At 42.5% G+C, this 20,660-nt stretch overlaps 1 protein-coding gene across 1 annotated transcript in view; it reads right to left on the bottom strand.

Moving 5' to 3' along the window:
• Positions 1-20,660, bottom strand: part of AOX1 (aldehyde oxidase 1) — a 71,822-nt gene that overhangs the window by 14,841 nt on the left and 36,321 nt on the right. The window contains exons 20-26 of the mRNA XM_061381191.1: positions 18,054-18,150; positions 14,549-14,673; positions 12,134-12,267; positions 10,131-10,218; positions 6,357-6,443; positions 5,339-5,530; positions 3,368-3,595 (exon numbers count right to left, since the gene is read on the bottom strand). Of these exons, the coding sequence (XP_061237175.1) occupies positions 3,368-3,595; positions 5,339-5,530; positions 6,357-6,443; positions 10,131-10,218; positions 12,134-12,267; positions 14,549-14,673; positions 18,054-18,150 (951 nt within the window). The remainder of the gene's footprint in view (positions 1-3,367; positions 3,596-5,338; positions 5,531-6,356; positions 6,444-10,130; positions 10,219-12,133; positions 12,268-14,548; positions 14,674-18,053; positions 18,151-20,660) is intronic.

Raw genomic sequence — 20,660 nt, 5'->3', positions numbered from 1 at the left:
ATGCTCAGAAACCACCATTATTCCAAGTCAGGCACTTTGACGGTGAACGTGTGCTCTGTCCACCTGGTCAGCAGCCGAGGGATGTACACAGGAAATGGGGACACAGGAGCACCTTCTCTGAGGACAAAGGCACATACACTCACTGCCCAAGGGAGAAACTTAGAACCTTAGGAAAGGCATCATTGTCATAATAATCATGGGGAGACACAACAGAGCAGGTTTTACTGTCTGTTGACGGGTCAGTCCTGGAAACACTGTCTTGGGCTCCTGGCCATTTATTCTCAAAACAATAAAGATAAGGAATGATATCCTCTATAGAGTGGCCAGCGCAGGCTTCCCTGGGGGCTTGAGCACTAGACAGGGTTGCCAGCTGCAGTGGCTGCTCCTGGACTCCACTCTGTGACACTTCTCTGTACTCTGATGGAATGTAAAAACCCCTGAAAGGAAAGCCCCATGTCCTAAGGCACCCGTGCAGAGTAACATAGAACCTCCATTAAAGTTTGATGAATGAGTTGGCAACGGTATGGCCATTCAAGCTGTTCCTCAAGCTTGTAAATTCTCTCTTTGGCCTCCTTGGCTCTGCAAGCAATTCAGAAGTTGCTCGTGGGTGACATTTGTAGCTGTACATGTGACTGAGCAACAATTACAGAGGACTCTGCATTTCTTCCCTGTGTGACCCCGTGGGCAGGGCAGCCTTTCTATCTGAGATGGCTGAGTAATTTGTCCCATGTGCTGCTGTAGTCTTCTTGGGCCACTTAAAATATCAAAGTTGGTTCAGCTGAGCAGCACCACCAGCTGGTTCATTGTGAGGGCCACAAAGATAATTCCGCCAAGCTATATCTATGAAACCAGCACAACTGGCGTACGGGAACAGATGGCTGTCCAATATCAGCTGGGAACCTAGTCTGTGAAACTTAAGCCATCCACCAAGGACCGCTCGTGCTGGTAAGACGTGTACTCAGGTAATCCCACAGGTTCCCAAAGTGTCTCAGCCTTTCAAACATTTGAGTTCTGCCTCTGTGCCAGGTGGGCTTCCCTGGTGGCTCAGTGGGAAAGAATCTGCCTGGAGATGCAGGAGACCTGGGCTTGATCCCTGGGTTGGGAAGATCCCCTGGAGGAGGGAATGGCAACCCACTCCAGTATTCTTGCCTGGAGAATGCCATGGGCAGAGAAGCCTGCCGGGCTACAGTCCATGGGGTCGGAAAGAGTCAGACACGACTGAGCGAACAAACAGTCCCCGTTTCTGTGTCAGGTGCCATATATAGGCACTGGGAATACAGAGGTTCATTAGATACTGTGTGTGCTTCAGTGCCCCCATCTAGGAAATAAATAAATGTAGGTGAGGGGTGTTGGATACCCTCAGCTGTTGGGAGCACAGTCCTGAAGTCAAGTCTTGGTTCTACCACTCGCTAGTTGGATGTCCTTGGGCAAGATGGTGAACCTCGTGGGCTTCAGCTCTGCCTTCTATGAAACAAAACCACACCAGCCAACAGAAAGGAGACAGCGGTTAAATCAAGTGGGAAATTGCAAATCACTCCACCAAGGGCCGCATATACGAAGGGGCTCTAGTTCCCTCTTCTGTTTGGTTTTCTTCAGAACAGAGGCTTTCAGTGTACAGCTTCCAGGAAGCAGCCTGTCTGATCCCAAACTCCTCAGTGCACCTCCATGATTCAGCTGATTTAATGTTTTAAGCACATAAGCTGGTTTTCAGGGAAGGATGGGAGGGAATGGGGGAGGCCAGTGGAGCTTCTCAGAAGCCTTTGAGGATGCAACTGTACTGCTGGCAGTTGTCTGATTTTTTCCCAACTGAGCTGAATCCCACTTCAGTTCCCATCAGAAGGTGCTAATGGGAATGTGGATGGGAGGGGGTGGCGGTGTGACGGTGGAGAGCTTGATGTAGCTGACAAAGCACAGCTTATGGGGCCTCTGAGACCTGAGTTCTAGCCCAGATTCCACCTTTCTCATCAGCTGTGGGACTTTGGGTAAGTTATTGAAGCTCTCGGAGCCTCAGCTTCTCATCATTAAAGTAAAGCTACAAATCTTATAGGTTTCCCTTAAGGCTGAATGAAATAAAAATCTAAAAACTTACAACATAGTAGGTGCTCAGTAATTGTTATTTTTTAAATCTTTTTTTTTTTTTAGAAATTTCTGATAAGGGAAATGAGACAGACCTAACCTCCTATGGAGGGCAGATATTAAGTAATGGCAGCCAAAATCACTGCTGATTGTGACTACAGTCACGAAATTAAAAGACACTTGTGCCTTGGAAGGAAAGCTATGACAAATGTAGACAGTGTATTAAAAAGCAGAGACATCACTTTGCCAACAAGGGTCCATCTATCAAAGCTATGGTTTTTCCAGTAGTCATGTACAGATGTGAGAGTTGGAAGGCTGAGTGCCAAAGAATTGGTGTTTTCAAACTGTGGTGATGGAGAAGACTGAGAGTCCCTTGGAAAACAAGGAGATCAAACCAGTCAATCCTAAAGGAAATCAACCCTGAATATTCATTGGAAGGACTGATGCTGAAGCTGAAACTCCAATATTTTGGCCACCTGATGGGAAAAGTTGACTCACTGGAAAAGACCCTGATGCTGGGAAAGATTAAGGGCAAGAGGAGAAGGTGGCGACAGAGGATGAGACGGTTGGATGGCATCACCATCATCAATGGACATGAATTTGAACAAACTACAGGAGATAGGGAGTTTGCTCAAACAGGGAAGCCTGGTGTGCTTTAGTCCATGGGGTCGAAAAGAGTCAGACATGACTTAGCGACTGAGCACCACCAAAAAGGGGAGGGGAACTGAGTGCCCTGCAGTTTCCTGTTTTTACTTCACTTCCTGTTTCTACCTCACAGAATCAGAGTACTGAAGAGGAGTCTTAGGGGTTACTGGTGTCCAACTCTTTGTGACCCTATGGACTCTAGCCCACCAGGCTCCCCTGTCCATGGGATTCTTCAGGCAAGAATACCAGAGTGTGTTGCTGTGCCCTTCTCCAGGGGATCCTCCTGACCCAGGGGTCAAACCGGAGTCTCCTGCAGCTCCTCCATTGGCAGGTGGATTCTTTACCACTAGTGCCACCTAGGAAGTGGGTGGTCCCCATGCTTGTTTTATATTAAGTGATCTGGGGTGAGCTGATTCACCTGTTTAAAGCCAGGGCCTAGAGCAGATGCCAGGTCTTCCAATTTCCTAGCAAGAATGCTTGTCACCATCCTAGTGCAGTAGGCAAAGCAGCTCTTATCTCCTCTAGAGAAAAACCTATTGGACAGAGTACCACTCTGGAGAAGTTTAACAACTACAGAGTACAACCATATCCACCTTCATGGACAGTTTCCTCAACGCTTTTGGATTTGTCTGTTTGAAGAACTGACCTGACAAGCAGCAACTGATCCAAGGCCAACAGGATACTTCAGGGGGACCATTGCCAGCCCCTTCTTCTTCCAGTAATTCTCCGAGTTGAATTTCTCCACCGCTGCTTTCCTTAGGGTGTAGGAAGACGTGGCCATGCATTCTTTCCAACACTGGGTCAGGTTCTTGGTATTAATCTCCTGTTTGTAGGGTGTTTGATCAATTTCCTTATACATGTTTATCATTCGGACCTACAAAAGAGAAGGGAATTAAAAGGGTTGAGGAGGCACTCAGCTGACATAGTCTCTTCCACCCATTGTCCTTCTAATCAAATTCTGCTCATTCTAGAAAACCCAAACTGAGCTCAAAATTCCCTTCTTCCTCTACTCAGACCTTCTACCTAATGTGTAGGCACTTAAATGCTTTTGAAGCTGCTCTTGTGTAAGTTCAAAGGAAGGACTCCTTTCTTTATGCTTCTTATATAACTCAATACAGTCTAGACATGCTGTAGACTCTTTAATTCTAGGTGTACATGTGAGTATCTGTTGAAAGGCAATGCTGAGTTTAATTTACAGCCTACATGATCTACATGATTTGTATTTTCCAGATGCTTTGGCAAGAGAAGACCATACACTTTCAAACATGAAAATATAAAGTTTGTTTAACTAAAACTTATAATTAGGATGAAAATCAAATAAAAAAAAATTCTATCTCAGGATGTCTGAAGCACTGAGTAGAATTCTTTCTGAATTCCCAGATCTGAACTGGCAACCAAGGCCGTTAGTCACCAGTTTTTGAGAACAAAAGGTCAAGTGCCTCACATTCCCCGCTGACAACATTCTCAGCAATTAGGGCTGGTCACTCTCCAAGCTGACAGGAGCCATTACAGACCTACCTTCTTCCCATCTTCCCCTCCCCAAATTCCCAGATCATTATAAAAGGAGAACTGGATGTTAGTGAGCTGTTGAGAGGAGGTGATGTTTTCAAGGATGGCTCCTCACCCCTTGATATTCCCTGGGGATGAAGGGAGGTCATTTGCTGATCCTCCTCTGAGGGCTACCAATGTGCCAGAATATCTGGCAAAGAGGCTGTGGTGAGATGGCCAGGAAGGGAGGGTTGAGGGCTCCCCACAAGTTCAAAACAGAAAGATGATGGCTCCTGCCTATGGACCCAGACTCTAGTGCTGGGCTGGGGGAGGGTAGGAGGAGACGGATGCACTGGAGACCTGGGCTTTCCATGCAGCAGCGGGCAAGGAGGCAGGGGCTTCAGGGATGAGGTGAGGTGTCAGCTGAGGATCAGTTGGAAATTTAATCCTCACAGGGAACTGTCCATTTCTAAGAGAGCTGGCAGAAAGGGAGCCCAGAGATGGGCTCAAAGATATACTCAAAGAGTGGCCTCAACTAACCAAGAAGAGGACAGAGAGCTTACTGGGAGAAGCCAGTGGCAGAAATGCTGTCTGTTTGCCCTGGTTCTCCTCCTCCTCCCTACCCAACACCTGAGCAGAAGGCACAGGGGAGGTGAAGGGGGCAGAGAGCGCACCATCTTCCCACCCTAACGCCACGCCAGGATCCTGGAAACGGAACTGAGCTTGCACATGAATGAATATTGGCCCAAGACTTACAGAACCTAAAGAAGACCATTTAAGTAATTGAAATGACTCAAATGACAGCTGCCTGAGATGTTAAGGAAGCGAGGAAAGAAGGCTTTGACAGAACTTGTTGGTAGCAATTATACCCCCAACCAATAGAGACTTCTCACTACCAATGAATCCAGTGTTCATGCCTCAGTACCTTCTCCCATGACTTCTGAGGAGGAACCTGAGTAAGACAAGGACCCCTGAACTCTAGAGTCCTGCTCTGTATTAACCAGTCAGCTGGGTTAACTCCAGCAAATCATGTAGCCCCCGTGGACCTCAAATTCCTCAACATGAAGACCTCCAATGGCCCTCCCACCTCTAAAATTCACTATCCTTTGTGAGACAAATTTAGCATTACCTTCTCAGGGGGCAACCCACATTTGGCTGCCACTTCTGTGATACAGGCTTCGGTGATCAGCCCTGCCTGGGGAAAGCCAAACCCTCGCAAAGCTGTGTTGGATGGAAGGTTGGTTCTGCACACCCACCCCCGGCAGCGCAGGTTGGGAAACTTGTAGGCATTTTCCAGTTTCAGAAGTCCCGTCTCTATTACCTGTGGAAATCCAGAGTTGACATGAGATCCTCAACCTTCTGGGCCTGTTTTACCATCCTGAGACCTCAGACCAAAACCAAGCCAGAAATGAACGACCTTCTCTGTATCATATCAAACACACTAACCTTGACCCATGTCTCAAATTAAATGCATTTTTGCTGTAAAATGATTTTTAAGGATTTGAATAATTTTTCTTTTAAAGTTATTTTTAAATTTTCATATTAGAGCTAATGCATCTCCCCCACCGGCCAGGTTTTAAAACTTTCCAAAGCCTTTGAAGCATTCATTGACTCAGTCTACAGAATGTAGTGAATAAGATACCTTGAAAAATGGAAAAAAAATGATATTTGATCTAATGCATTGGTTCTCAACCAGGGGCAATTTCTCCGTCTTCCTCCCTGGGACATTCGCCAATGTTCAGAATATTTCTGCTTGTTAAGTCTGGAGGGTAGCTGAGCCACTGACACGTACTAGGTGGAGGTCAATGATATTGCTAGATATCTTATAATGCACAGGGCAGCCCCTACTACAAAGAATTATCCAGTTTAAAATATCAATAGGGTCAAGGTTAAGGTCTAACACTTGCATTTGGGAAAAGAGCTCCAGAATTTGGGAAACACGGAGATAACACACAGATGTAGATTTAGCCAGTATCTCTGGGGTCACAGTGGGGGCACCAGTAAGTAACATGTGGCTACTTGCTCCTGGCAATGAGAATATTTAGGCTTTTATAATTAAATATCATTTAACCATTGAACATTTTTCTTAATTAAATCATTTTACGTAAAACTTTCCAGAATGTGCATTTGCTCATTAAAACACTTACAAATAATGACTCATCCAGGAAGGCACCTGCATTGTTATAATGCTCCACATCCAGGGCCAAGATTCTGCCATCATTCATGAATCCAGCCTGGGGAAAGAGAATGGACCTTTGATCCTGGGTGCAAAGTCTCTCTAAAGTGTACTTTGTCACTGGTGAACCCTCTACATATCGATGAACATTTTTTATGACATTGGATTTGACATTTTCTTGGATAAGACACCAAAAGTGTATAGGCAACAAAAGAAAAAGAGATACATTGGACTACATCAAAATTCAAAACTTCCACATATCAAAGGACACAGTCAACAGAGTGAAAAGGCAATCCAGAGAATGGAAGAAAATATTTGCAAGCCATGGATATGATAAGGGGTTAATATCTGGGATGTATAAAGAACTCTTACAACTCAACAACAAGAAATCCCAAACAACTTGTTTACAAAGTAGACAAACAACTTGAATAGACATTTCTCCAAAGAATATATACAAAATGTGTAATAAGCACATGGAAACATGTTCAGCATCACAAATAACTAGGGAAATGCAAATCAAAACCACATAAAAATGGTTAAGATAGTAAAAAGTAAAAGTAATAATAATAAAAAGAAAGGGTAGACAAAGATATAAAAGCAAAAGAAAAACCCCTCGTTTAACCCGTCACTACCGTTCAGTCTTCTCCAAATCAACTGCATATTTCTTGACCTCTCATTTTCGCCATTAGTTCTTGGTATTCTAGCTTCCATCCTCATATTTCCACCAAAACCTTCTCCCCCAGAGTCAGTGATCTTGTAATCTCCAAATGTGGTGTCCTGCACATAATGTTTTAATACTCCACACATTTTTCTCATATAGGGCCCAATTTCATCACAACTCTCAGCAGTATTTGGTGCTGCTAGAGGTCTTTTAAATAAATATCTTCCTTGCTTTTAAAATGTATTCAATGTTTCTGAACTTAGTAAAGTTCATTTTAATGATTTTTGTTGAATGGGACCAAATTCAAACCAAAGTCAAGGGCATGAACTATGAATTTAGCAGTTTAAGCTTGAGTCCTGGTTCTGCCACAAAACCCACTCTATGATCTCAAGCAAGTTATATAACCTCTCTGACTATCTGTGACATGGCAGTAAATAAGATAATGCAGAAAATCACAGGTAAGTGACTGAAACCTAGCAAGTTTCCTAAATATGCTGTTGCTGCTAAGTCACTTCAATCGTGTCCGACTCTGTGCGACCCCATAGACAGCAGCCCATTAAGCCCCTCTGTCCCTGGGATTCTCCAAGCAAGAACACTGGAGTGGGTTGCCATTTCCTTCTCCAATGCATGAAAGTGAAAAGTGAAAGTGAATTCACTCAGTCGTGCCCAACTCCTAGCGACCCCATGGACTGCAGCCTACCAGGCTCCTCCATCCATGGGATTTTCCAGGCAAGAGTACTCGAGTGGGGTGCCATTGCCTTCTCCATTCCTAAATATAAATGACTACTAATATTATTATAAATACTATTAATATCATCTCCTATCCTCACACCACCCTCCATTAGACCATTTTCTCATGGTCTTAATCATCACTATGCTGACAGTTTCTGTAATTATAATCCAGTCTTTTCAATAGAGTCCCATATCGATGAAGGACATTCCCACAACAATATCCCATGGTCACTTCTTTCTGAAATATTACAAATAAACTCATCACTGTCCCTCTAGACTGTTTCCTCCTCCAACTTGGCTCTTTCTTCTAGAAACCTCTGAGTCATGCATGTTTTTCTCCATTATATTTTGCTAAGTCTGTCACCAAATTCTATTTTATTTTATACCCTAATAGCTCTGGGACCCATCTCTTTCCACATCTTACTGTCACAGCTCAGACCCCAACTGCTTCATGTCTGAACACATCAGTTGCCTCCTGGTGGTCTGCCTGCCTTCATCCTCTTGCCTCCCTAAGCCATCCTGCCCAGTGCCATCATATTTCCCCCCCAAAACGCTCATGTTTGGCTATGACACTTGACTGGTCAAGGATCTACTCAGTCTCAATCTTTATGAGATCAAGTTTAAACCTGCATCCTGGGATTCTCAGGTCACTCTGAAACTGTTATCTCCTAACCCAACTCATCTTACTTTCTACTACTTTTCAGTAAGCACTCTGGGGTTCTGATTCCCCTTCTCCCCTTACTCCTGTTCCTAATAATCATGCCACATGTAACTCACCTCTGCTTTTATGCTGCTACTGTCCCACCACCTGGTACAACTTCTTTCTGCCCACCCATTCTTAAAGGTCATTTATATTTCACCTTCTCTAAGAAGTATCCTGTATACACTCCAGCCCATACTCATCTCTCCCCATAGTTTTAACATGAGATTATTATGCTTTCATAATGATTTCATATGTATAAGTCTTATTTCTCCCTCAACTACTAAAATGATATCTCCTTTAGGACAAAGTTTTCCTCAATTAATTTCAATTGAACTAAACCAAATTCAAAATATAGCTTAGGGTGAATATAAGTTGAAAAAGATCCATTCATTACCTTCTAACAGGTACTAGTTGTGATAGAAATGATGCAATGTGTTTAACAAATCCTGCTGTCTTTCATCCTGGGCACATTGGAAGACTACATTTCCCATCCTCCCTTGCAGGTAGGTGGCAAAGTTCTGGCCATTAATGTGTTGATTAAGGAAAGGACCAACTCTTCCAGGCCTGGTGCTTAAAACATCTCCCATATGATGCTTCTGTTCCCCCTCTCTTCCTTTCCCTTGTCTTCCATCCTTTGCCGAAAAGCCAGGGGAAGACAAAGAGTATTTGGAGCAGTGCTACCTGATGGAACTTCCTGTGACGATGGCAGTGTTCTCTATCTATGTGTCCAATATGGCGGCCACTAGCCATAGGTGGTTTCTGAGCACTTGAAATACAGTTAATGCAACTGTGGAACTGAATTTTAAATTTTATTTAATTTAGTAGATTTAAATCTGAGGGGATGATGGTGGTGTTGTTAGATAAAAAATAATTGAGTCTGTGAATGAGCAGCAGAGTTCTCTCTTCTCCCCTTACTCCCACCCTCCAATGATTGCACTGGGCTGTTACTTGAGCAATAATTAACACAAAAAAGGTCTAAGTCCCTAGGAGTTTTCAGTTAGCCCACTCTGACAAGTAAACTTATTTTTATGAAGCAAAAGAATACTTATTTTCTGCTATGGAAATTTTTCTAAGAATTAGGAATTTCTGGGACAGAGTTTAACCAAAATGAAAAGTGTGTTAGTCGTTCAGTTGTGTTCGGCTCATTAAGAACCCATGGACTGTAGCCTGCCAGGCTCCTCTGTCCACGGAATTCTCCAGACAAGAATATGGGAGTGCGTAGCCATTCCCTTCTCCAAGGGATTGAACCCGGGTCTCCTGCGTTGCAGGCAGAATCTTTACCATTCTTTACCATAACATTACTGTTATGGAAATTACTCTATTTTTACCTCCCACATATAAAAATGTGGGAATAGTGTGATTATCAGTTACTTTCATGGAAGCATGTACATACTCCTATGTTTCCAGTTTTGCACTCTGTAGCAGTCAATTACCAGCTAGTAATTTTTTTACAAACTGACATCTTTGGGCAAAGCAGAAAAGCTTCACTGAACCAGCCAGTAATAGTGAGCACGAGGAAGAGAAAGTTGAAGCACAGTTTGTTGATTTGCTCCTTGTTAATCCCCATTAGAGAGTAGCCAGATGCTGCCCTCTGCCTTTCTGCAATGTTATATTTCAACATAAAGCCCCCCACCCCCACCTCAACTCACTTTATACTTTCCAAGGTAAGGGTGGCGGCCTCCAGTTATTAATATGTCTTCTCCTCGTTCCAGAATGCAGCGGACTGGACGACCATGCCTAACACAGAAGAAAAAGAATCAGGAGAAGCAAACTCTTTTACCAAATTGGAATTATCCAGTGTTTATGGAACTCCTAATGGGAGCCCGAGTGCAAGCCACACACATCACAGAAAACAGAGTGACCCCCCTGAGCCCAGCTGTGTGATTCTCAGGCAGACACCATGGCTTCCTCTCCTCTGGGTCAGGGAACGGCGCCTGGCAATCACTACTCATGGGAGGGGCTCTAGGGTATTGCTTTGGAGTGGTTTCCCACTGTGACGACAACCTCCATGATGGGCAAACAGTCCCAGGGCCACATTAGAGATGGTTACAAATGGAGGCATGGCATCTGGGTCCCATCACTTCTTGGCAAATAGATGGGGAAACAATGGAAACAGTGACAGACTATTTTTTTGGCCTCCAAAATCACAGCAGATGGTGACTGCAGCCATGAAATTGAAAGATGCTTGCTCCTTGGAAGAAAAACTATGACCAACCTAGACAGCATATTAAAAAGCAGAAATATTACTTTGCCAACGAAGTCCGTCTAGTCAAAGCTATGGTTTTTCCAGTAATCATGTATGGTTGTGAGAGTTGGACTATAAAGAAATCTGAGCACCAAAGAATTGATGCTTCTGAACTGTGGTGTTGGAGAAGACTCTTGAGAGTTCCTTGGACTGCAAGGAGATCCACCCAGTCCATCCTAAAGGAGATCAGTCCTGAATATTCATTGGAAGGACTGATGCTGAAGCTGAAACTTCAATACTTTGGTCACCTGATGCAAAGAACTAACTCAGTGGAAAAGACCCTGATGCTGGGAAGGATTGAAGGCAGGAGGGGAAGGGGACGACAGAGGATAAGATGGTTGGATGACATCACCGACGCAATGGACATGAGTTTGAGTAGGCTCCGGGATTTGGTGATGGACAGGGAAGCCTCGTGTGGTGCAGTCCATAGAGTCGCAGAGTCGGACACAACTGAGAGACTGAACTGAACTGAACAAATGGAGGAATTCAGGAGGTGTCTGACTGCCAAGTACTCCCTGACAGGGCAGGTCTGGAATCAAAGTCTTCGTGTGTCATGGGACAGAAGAATTGACCTATATTACTTAGCAAAGAAATTCAGCCTTCTTCATGTGCCTGGTCCAAAGACAATTTTCTCTGGTTATGTGTTGACACCCTTAAGGGAAAACGGTACTATAAATAAATGTAAGCATAACAAAGGGGCTTCCTTGGTGGCTCAGCAGTAAAGAATCTGCCTGCAATGCAGGAGCCAAGGGAGATGAGGCTTCCATCCCTGGGTGGGGAAGATCCCACTCCAGTATTCTTGCCTGGAGAATGCCATGGACAGAGGAGCCTGGAGGGCTACAGTTCATGGAGTTGCAAAGAGCTGGACACGACTGAAGTGACGAGCAAACATGAAAGCATAAAAAAAGCAGAACACTCATTTAAATTAAGGGAATATATATACACACATTTTGAGATGCATTTTATATCTAATTATATGTGTATATGAACCTTTTGAGATATATCTATATATCAATATATATAGATACACAGATCAATACAAATATCTATTGCAAAAGGTTGAACTGACCTGCATAAGTTATACATTTATATATATATACAGGTGCTAAGGAGAAGTAATCTCATTTTTTCAGGATCTGCTTCTGTCTACTCTCCAGGCACATTTTTTAACTGTGGTTTTTATTCTTTTCAGTAACTTATCCTCATTTTTGTTTTTATACTATGTAGCTTGAGAATATAAAATAAAGAAGTCATAATAAGCCAGCAATTTGTGCATTCGTATATTATATGTTATTTTAAATAACCTTGACTCAGATTCTTCCTAAGTGTTGAGATTCCACAATGTTGAGAATATTCAACATGACCTCATTTGATTTTTAGTCTCTCGAACAGATTCTCTCCACTTACTTGTTTGCAGCAAATGCGGTGATGGCTACCAGCACGCCAGTTTTTGTCACCTTTCCCCCAAAGGCTCCACCAATACGCTTTACGTGACACATGACTTTGTTAGCTGAGACCTTCAAGATTGAAGCAGTTATGTCCTGTGAATGATAACAGTTTTCATTAATCTAACTCCTATGCAGCAAGGGAGTGGGTCAGTCTTACACGTTTTGATTGCTTAATGTATGTGATACACAAACTCTGTGGCTGTACTAAATAATGGGATGATTTCCAAAAACCTAAGCATGCATCCAGGCTGATCTCAGTAGTATTTGGCTGTAATGACAGTGCCAAAATTATCATTTATATTACATAGTCCTTTCAACGGAATTCTCAGATGGCACAGCAGTATAGAGACTGTCTGCCAAATGTAGGAATTGCAAAAGATGCTGGTTCGACCCTTGGGCCCGGTAGATCCCCTGGAGTAAGAAATGGCAAGCCACTCCAGTATTCTTGCCTGGAAAATCCCTTGGACAGAGGAGCCTAGGGGACTAGAGTCCAAGGGGTCACGGGTCACAAAGAGTCAGACACGACTGAGCATGCACTCAGCAAAGAAAAAAAAAAGTCCTTTCAATATCAATGAGATATTTTTGTGATGATAAAAGTAAAAAAATTTTTTTTCCTTCATGAACTACATGTAAGGTATCCTTTTCAGACTGACTCCTAGAGATATGTTTCCTGCAGCAGTGAGATTTTATGGTCTTCCAAGCCTTTCTCAGACTGGGTCTTTTCCCTGCACATCACTGTCTCTACTGGAGAATGAGCATCCCTCACTTCTCATTTGGATGAAGTTGGCTAGCAGGTCTTCCCTGGATCTAGGTCTTGTTCTTCCTTGCCATGCTAATGTCTGAGGTCATTAAGTCTTTTTCATTTTACTTTTTTTTTTAATTGGAGGATAATTGCTTTACAATATTGTGTTGGTTTTTGCCGTACAGTGCAAATTGGTCATACATACATATATATATATATATATATATATAAGAATATAAATATATATCCCCTCCCTCCTGAGCCTCCTTCCCACCACCTCCCCATTCCAGCCCTCTTGGTAGTCACAGAGTGCCAGGCTGGTGTAGGCGGGGAGCCCAAGAAGAGTGAGGTGATAAGCCTAAGGTCACTCAAGGAGTGAAGATCAGAACAGGACTGAAATGGAATTCACCCAGCCCTTCTCAGAGGCCTCATTCTCCACATTCCCACTTGCTCTGGTAATGACACTGGCTCCTTGTGACCTACTGAATCAAGACCCCAGTGTCAATTCCCCTTACTTTCACCCTGATGCTTAAACTAGCCACCCTAGGCACATCTTCCATTCCAGCATAGGCAGTCTGTACTATTCTTCCCTCTTTACACGTACACTGCCTGGTCTATAGGACACAGGCAAAAAGGGTTTGCCAAAGGGATGAATGAATGGATGAATGAACGAATGAGTGGCATTTGATCTTGGTGTGGAACTGCCTGGAAACGGCCTCTTTCCACACCACCTATAGACAAACTTCATCTTCACTGTAAATCCAGACTTAAGACTTCATCTTCATGGAATTTCCCAGATCATTCTAGGGCTTCACAAACCTCCATTCTCTTAATTCTCCCTCCTCTGTAAATTCTGACTTAGGTGATTTAGTACTTGGCTGTATTCTGCTCAATACTTTCCTAATTGCTTCATGTGAATTAGGTGACTACAGGTTTTGGAGGGCAGACTTTTCTTTGTCAAATTTTTTTTTTTTTTAGTTTTATTAAGCAAGATTGAGGGCAGGAGGAAAAGGGGATGACAGAGGATGAGATGGCTGGATGGCATCACTGACTTAATGGACATGAGTTTGGGTAAACTCCAGGAGTTGGTGATGGACAGGGACACCTGGCGTGCTGTGGTTCATGGGGTCACAAAGAGCTGGACACAACTGAAATGAATTGACATACATCACTGTATAAGTTTAAAGTGTACAGCATGATGGCTTGATTTACATATATTGATCACCATGGTAGGTTTAGATAATATCCATCATCTCATATAGATACAGTTAAAAGAAAAAAATTTCTCATTGTGACAAGAGCTGTTAGGATCTATCGCTTAACAACTTTCACATATATAATACAGCTGTGTTGACTAGTGTCATCATTTCTTTTGTAGTCTTAACAGTGCCAAGAGAATAGCAAAAGAGACCTGCTGGTTGTAAAGTTACAGGTCCACAAACAGAAGACCACTGCTTTCATAATACCTTAAAAGTTGTACAGGTGTATGGATCTTAACACCAAAAGGATATGGCTATTCGTACTCTAAACTCCTTTGGTTTCTAAAATGACATTTTAACCTCTAATTGTTCTTGTTGTATCTTGTTGGCAGAAACCACTTGGCCACATCCCCTCCATGTGGCCCCACCTTACCTGTATGTATTTAGGAAACTGAGCAGACACGTAGACATCGATTTCTTGATCTTCTCCTTTGGGAACAACCAGCATGCTCTGGGTTTCCATATAAAAGTGTTCTTGACCTCCCGTGTGTATTTCACCTGTTGGAAGAAAATACACCAGAATCAGCCAATACAGTAAGTCACAAAGTCCTAGGGATGAATGTGTGACTTTCCAGAGTAAAATACTATGGCAAGGAGAAGTCCAAGACAAGATGGAGTAGATGTACTTCTCTCTGTTCTTTCTTGTAAGTGCAGCTAACTATCCTGGACATTATACATAGTAAAAGAAATAGCAGACGATTCTGGAGGGCACAAGTCAGACACAATTGAAGTGACTTAGCATGCATGCATATTATAAATATGGGACAGTAAAGGGATAAAGGGAGGTAGGGTTTTTATAATTTAATAAAACTTATGAAGTGTCACTACCAAATATACTATAAATTTAACATCTAGAACTACCACTAAAAAAAATTCACAAAGAGATACACTCAAACCACTATACATAAATAAAAATAGAATTCTAAAAAGTGTAATCCATTGGAAAACAGGGCAAAAAATAAAAAACAGAAGTAAAAAAAAAAAACAATACAACTGTGTCGGTCATCATGTTAGGTGGAAAGCAGAACTTTTACAAATTAAAAATGTATGCAATAAGAGTGATTTGTAAATTATTTGAGAGGGATTCCCAAGAAAATCTTTTATATGAGAATCTGGACTTCCTATCTTATCCGAAATCTGAGTAAAGAGAGTACAGAAGAATAAGTAGATTCTACTTCTTTAATAACATATAAAGGTTACAAGGTCAAGAACCCAGATCTCAGTTTCAATTGAAGTTTTTATCAAAAGTGTACATCAAAAACCCATTTGTCAGTAGGATCAAATCCATGGTATACAATATTAGTGATTCCACCTATCCACACAGAATGAATGTGGTTAAGTTTAAAAAGTACAGAGCTAAAAAATATTAGACAGAGTTGTTTCTGCTTAAACCCATCAGGTGGGCAATATTCTAAGACCCTGTTACATTGTGCTGCCCACCCCACAGCCCTGGACCCACGGTGCCCTCTCCTCACTCTACAGTGTGGCTCACAACTCTTTAGGCTGAAAACCAATTTGTTCAGCTAATCCCTGAGATAAAATGTTATCCCAGGATGGCCTTAGGAGTGATTCCTTCAGGCGTATTTACATTTTAATGAGTTCCTTAAAGACGAAAAGCCGTTAAGATATGAAGGAGTCTCTCCGTACTCTGCCCAATAGGACAGGGTATGGGGAAGATCATTTTAGCTTCAGAGTTCTCCTGCAAATCCTGCTATGGAGATTGTTATCCACTCTCTCAGTGTAAAGCCCAACCCAGCTAATAGGGTTTCACAGAGATGAGTGAGAAGCAGCATAACGTAGAGGAGAGAACGCTAACTTCAGAGGTGAGAAACTTAGATACATTTGATTCCTGGTCAACATCATGTCTCTCCAGCCTTAGTGGGCTCATTTGTAAACCAAATTCTTTAAAGTCCCTCTAGGATATGGGTTTGATTCCTGGGTTGTGAAGATCCTTTGGAGAAGGAAATGGCAACCCACTTCAGCATTCTTGCCTGGGAAATCCCATGGACAGAGGAGCCTGGTGGGCTACAGTCCACGGAGTCGCCAAGAGTCGGACACGACTGAGCCACTAAACAACAACAAGGGCTATGACACAGCCAGTGTGTAAGGCTGAGATATATATCTTCACAGTTGGTAAAAGTCAACAATGGTATCATTCCCTTCAAGAACACAGTTCATGACTTGATGTGATGCTCAACATATTTAATCTTTTAAATATTCTTTTTTCTGGGGGCATCTGTTTTCCTAAGGGGCAGATTCAGTACCATCATGATTAGTATCTCCAGTTATCTCTCACTGAAACAAGTAGTCATAAATTCTTCATCAAAACGACAATTGGAGAGTAAGAATAAAATCCCTCTGAATCAAGAGAATGAAAACTTAAGTCCATTTTACAGCTTCCTGTTCACTTTTATACTTATCAATAAGGTATTGTGCTGTCATTCAGTTGCTAAGTCATGTCCAACTCTTTGTGACCCTATAGTCTGTGGCCTGCCAGGCTCCTCTGCCCATGGGATTTCCCAGGCAAGAACACTGGAGTGGGTTGCCATTTCCTTCTCTAGGGGATCTTTTCGACCCAAGGATCAGACCCATGTATCCTGCATTAAGGTGGATTCTTTACTGCTGGGCTCTATAGGGTATGGGCAACTTAAAATTCAAGAAAGAGATAGATTGAAAAACTTACCTAACTAAATGAAATAATTAAATAATATGTCAAGGACAAACACAATAATCGAATTCTCACACAGAAACATATTATGGAACAAATAGTGCATGGACATATTACGGAGCAAGGGGAGGAACTGCTGTCAATATCAGTATTTCTAAGATACTCTCACCATGGCCTCTCTGTGCAGAAATGCTCCTTCCTTCTCTCCCACAAAATAAACTCACCATTGAGTGTTTGCCAGATTACTAATCCTAAGAATCACCTAGAGCACTGTTAAAATTTGTGAAAAACAGATTCCTAGGCTGCCCTGGATCTTCCAACTCCAGAATTCCAAGGGGCACAGGAATATACATACATACAGAGACAGACAGGCAGAGACAGAGGCAGAGAGATATACATACACATACAGGACAATGAAGCAGGCGTAGTGAAATGTTTATTGGGGAATCTGAGTAAAGGATAATTAGGAGTTTCTCTAATGTTTCTGCAACTTTCCTGAAATTTAAAACTATTTCAAAACAAAAAGTTACAAGAATTTTGTTGGAAAGCTCAAGTCAACTATTTTCCAAGAGGAAATGGCACCCCACTCCAGTACTCTTGCCCGGAAAATCCCATGGACAGAGGAACCTGGTAGGCTGCAGTCCATGAGGCTGCTAAGAGTTGGACATGACTGAGCGACTTCACTTTCACTTTTCACTTTCATGCATTGGAGAAGGAAATGGCAACCCACTCCAGTGTTCTTGCCTGGAGAATCCCAGGAACGGGGGAGCCTGGTGGGAGGCCATCTATGGGGTCGCACAGAGTCGGACACGACTGAAGCAGCTTAGCAGCAGCGTATGTAACGAAAGAAGTCTGCAAGGAAGTAGGGGAAGGAGACAAGGAGGGAGAGAGGAAAGGAAGGAGAAAGCAGAGATGGAGAGGGGTGAAGGAGAAATCAGAAAGGATGACAGAGAAAGAAACATGGACTTTGGAAATCCTTACAAAAGCTATCAATCCACAATGCTTCACGGTGCCTGCTGTCTAACATGACTAGTAGCAGCAGTAGTGGCTGCTGTCTAACATGACTGTGGTCCTGCTCCTTAACCACTCTGAGCCTCAGTTTCCTGACCTTTGGGAAAACAGACACCAACTGTATAACTAACACCTGGAGCCATGGCAAGGGAGATCCAGGACTGCTTCCTCTCTCATCATTTGTTAAAGATAGTTTTACCTTCAAGAATTTGATCCACCATTTTAAATGCTTCATCCACATTTCCATACTCCAGTTTCCTCTCTGGCTCAAAGAAGGACTTGTTTTGTATAGCTTCCTAGAAAAGAACAGAAAAGTGAGCCCCCCATCAGCCCCACAGCAGCAGCCACATATGGTGCTGGATCATCTGAGTCTGGGCAGTGCTTCTCTTGCTCTGGCATCACATGCACCCTCATCAGGACCCCATGAGCTGGGTTAAGAACCATGCTGCAGAGAGACTCTCCATGGAGCAAATGGAAATGTCCTCATTGAATTAAAAAACAAAAAACAAAAACTGCTTAGAAAACACCTAGCACCAAGTGGTGGAACTGTTTCCAGGCCAATCATTCTCTTCATTCCACAGCCCATGTTATGCAGCCAGGGTAACAAGGCACGGGGACCCAGATCTTGGGCTCTGGACCCAGTTGGAGTTGTGTCCATCTTCTGATGTACTAGCTATTTGACTGTGGGTCTATCACTTCACCTCTTTGAGCCTCATTGGTAAAATGAAGGTAGAGTTGTACACACAGTTCCAATAGGGTTGTGAAAAGAATAAAATGAAATGAGGCATGAATGAGCTTACATGGTATATAACAAATGTTCTGTTAATGCTATCTGAAGACACTCTAGTGATAAGGACATGATGGCCTTGACTACCGGTCCCAAGCTTCTCCTTTGGGGGAATGAGTCCAGCATTTGCACTTGGGACTTCCAGCCCTGGAAGTAAGATTCCAAGTCTAGAGTGGGTACCACAAATCACTTATATAGTGGTTCCTAATGGCTTCCCTTGGGTGCCTAGTGAAGGACTATAATAGTAAGTACACATTATCAGGGGTGTAGCTAAAAACTCTAGGTTGGTTTTCCTACCTGTCTTTGGGAATTCGTCTTGCTGTAATCCCTTGGTCCTTGGCAAATGTGACATGTCAGCTCCTGGGAGCATTTCTACAATAGATTATTGTCCATCTATGAAATTCCAGCCTGGTGGCAGCTAGGGATTCTCCAAACTTTGGTTCCCTTTGGCCAACAGTAAGTGTCTAGACCTATTAATATACCTTATGGATATGCTGTTGTGATCCTGCCATTTCCTCCATTCAAAAAGTGGGTTGGTTTGTTTCTACTACCACGAGGCCCAGGGTCTTTGATAGAGTGTTTGTTGATTGCTTCTACTGTTGATTAACTGTGTGACTTTGGGTAACTCAGCCTTTCAGTTTCTGCATCAGAATGGGGATAATAACAGCTTTTACCTCACAGGATTGTTGTGAGCGTTTAGTGACTTATGTAGGAAACCTGTTTGGAACCAGGTAGTCACACAGAGAGCTCTGGGTGTTAGCTATGGTCACGCTGTTGACTGTGACAATCGATAAGAGATTCTGGTTGGGAGCACAGCTTTCTCACCATGGTTATCAGCCTGACTCTTGGGGCCAATAGTTTTGATAGCATTTCCCCACTTAAGCTATTAAAAATTCAAAAAAGCATAAGCTAGGTTACACATGAGTGATAGTGATGGAGATCCATTTATTTTTATCCTATTTGAATTGATAACACATTTCCTACTGGAGTCAATTCATATGATTTTATTTTTTTTAATTGGAGTATAATTGCTTTACAACGTTGTATTAGTGTCTGCTGTATAACAAAGCCTATGATCTCTTATTAATCTAAGACTCAGATATTCCAGGTTCAAAACAGAAATTAAGTTTCATACATCCAGTTTTTTTTTTTTTTTCCTTTGAGTTTAGCCTTTTGCTGCTCGCTCTTTGAGTAACTCAGAGATAATTTCCTGAATATTTCTTGGTCAGGAAAGTGATAAAAGAACTGTAATATGCAAGGAACAAGGCATATTTCCTTGCTATCCACTTTGATTAACTCTTCTTGATCTAGTTGATTGATCTTGGAGAGCTTAACCTTTGATAGAAACATGAGGTATTTCTTCTCCACGATGTCAAAGCTTGGTATTTGATATTGAGATTCTTTGGCAGACAATTCGAGCTATGCCGGTCCAAGTTAGGGGTGGAGGTGGGGGTGGGGGTGGGGTGGGAAGAGAGTGGTGTCTGTTTGCTTTTGGAATTTTATTTGGCTGGAAAGCAGAGTGTGCGGCAGGGAAAATACTTAGTCACTGGAATTTGGCAAAGAATTATAAACAAAATTTTTGATAAAATATTGCACAAATAAATTCTTACTAAGAATTCAAACTCTAAAACAAAATGTTGGGGAAGGAATGTATAAAGTCAGCAATTAAGATGGAAACAGAATGAATTGGAAACTAGCCAGGAAAATCTGGAAAGCCTAATCACTCTTTGACTCCAACTAAACTTTTTTATTTTTGTTTCCTTGACACGATTCTTTTTAAATTTCAAAACACTGAGGACACTGTCCAGAAACAAACTCTATGTTCCTTGGCATAAAGCAGCATGACAGGAAATATACCCCAGGCCAAGTTCCCCTGGAGACACTAATCTTGGCCAACTCATTTCCTTATTTTCTGCCTCAGAGCATGCTAGTCACCTAGAGAACAATTTATTCATTATGTCGTGGAGATAATATTGTATTCCCAGATTACATTCGGTCTCTATGTGCTGAATCTAATCT

The sequence above is a fragment of the Bos javanicus genome, chromosome 2, assembly GCF_032452875.1.
Source record: "Bos javanicus breed banteng chromosome 2, ARS-OSU_banteng_1.0, whole genome shotgun sequence".
NCBI classification, from domain to species: domain Eukaryota; kingdom Metazoa; phylum Chordata; class Mammalia; order Artiodactyla; family Bovidae; genus Bos; species Bos javanicus.
The sequence above is the reverse complement of the archived record's forward strand: the minus strand, read 5'-3'. Positions and strand labels throughout refer to the sequence as shown.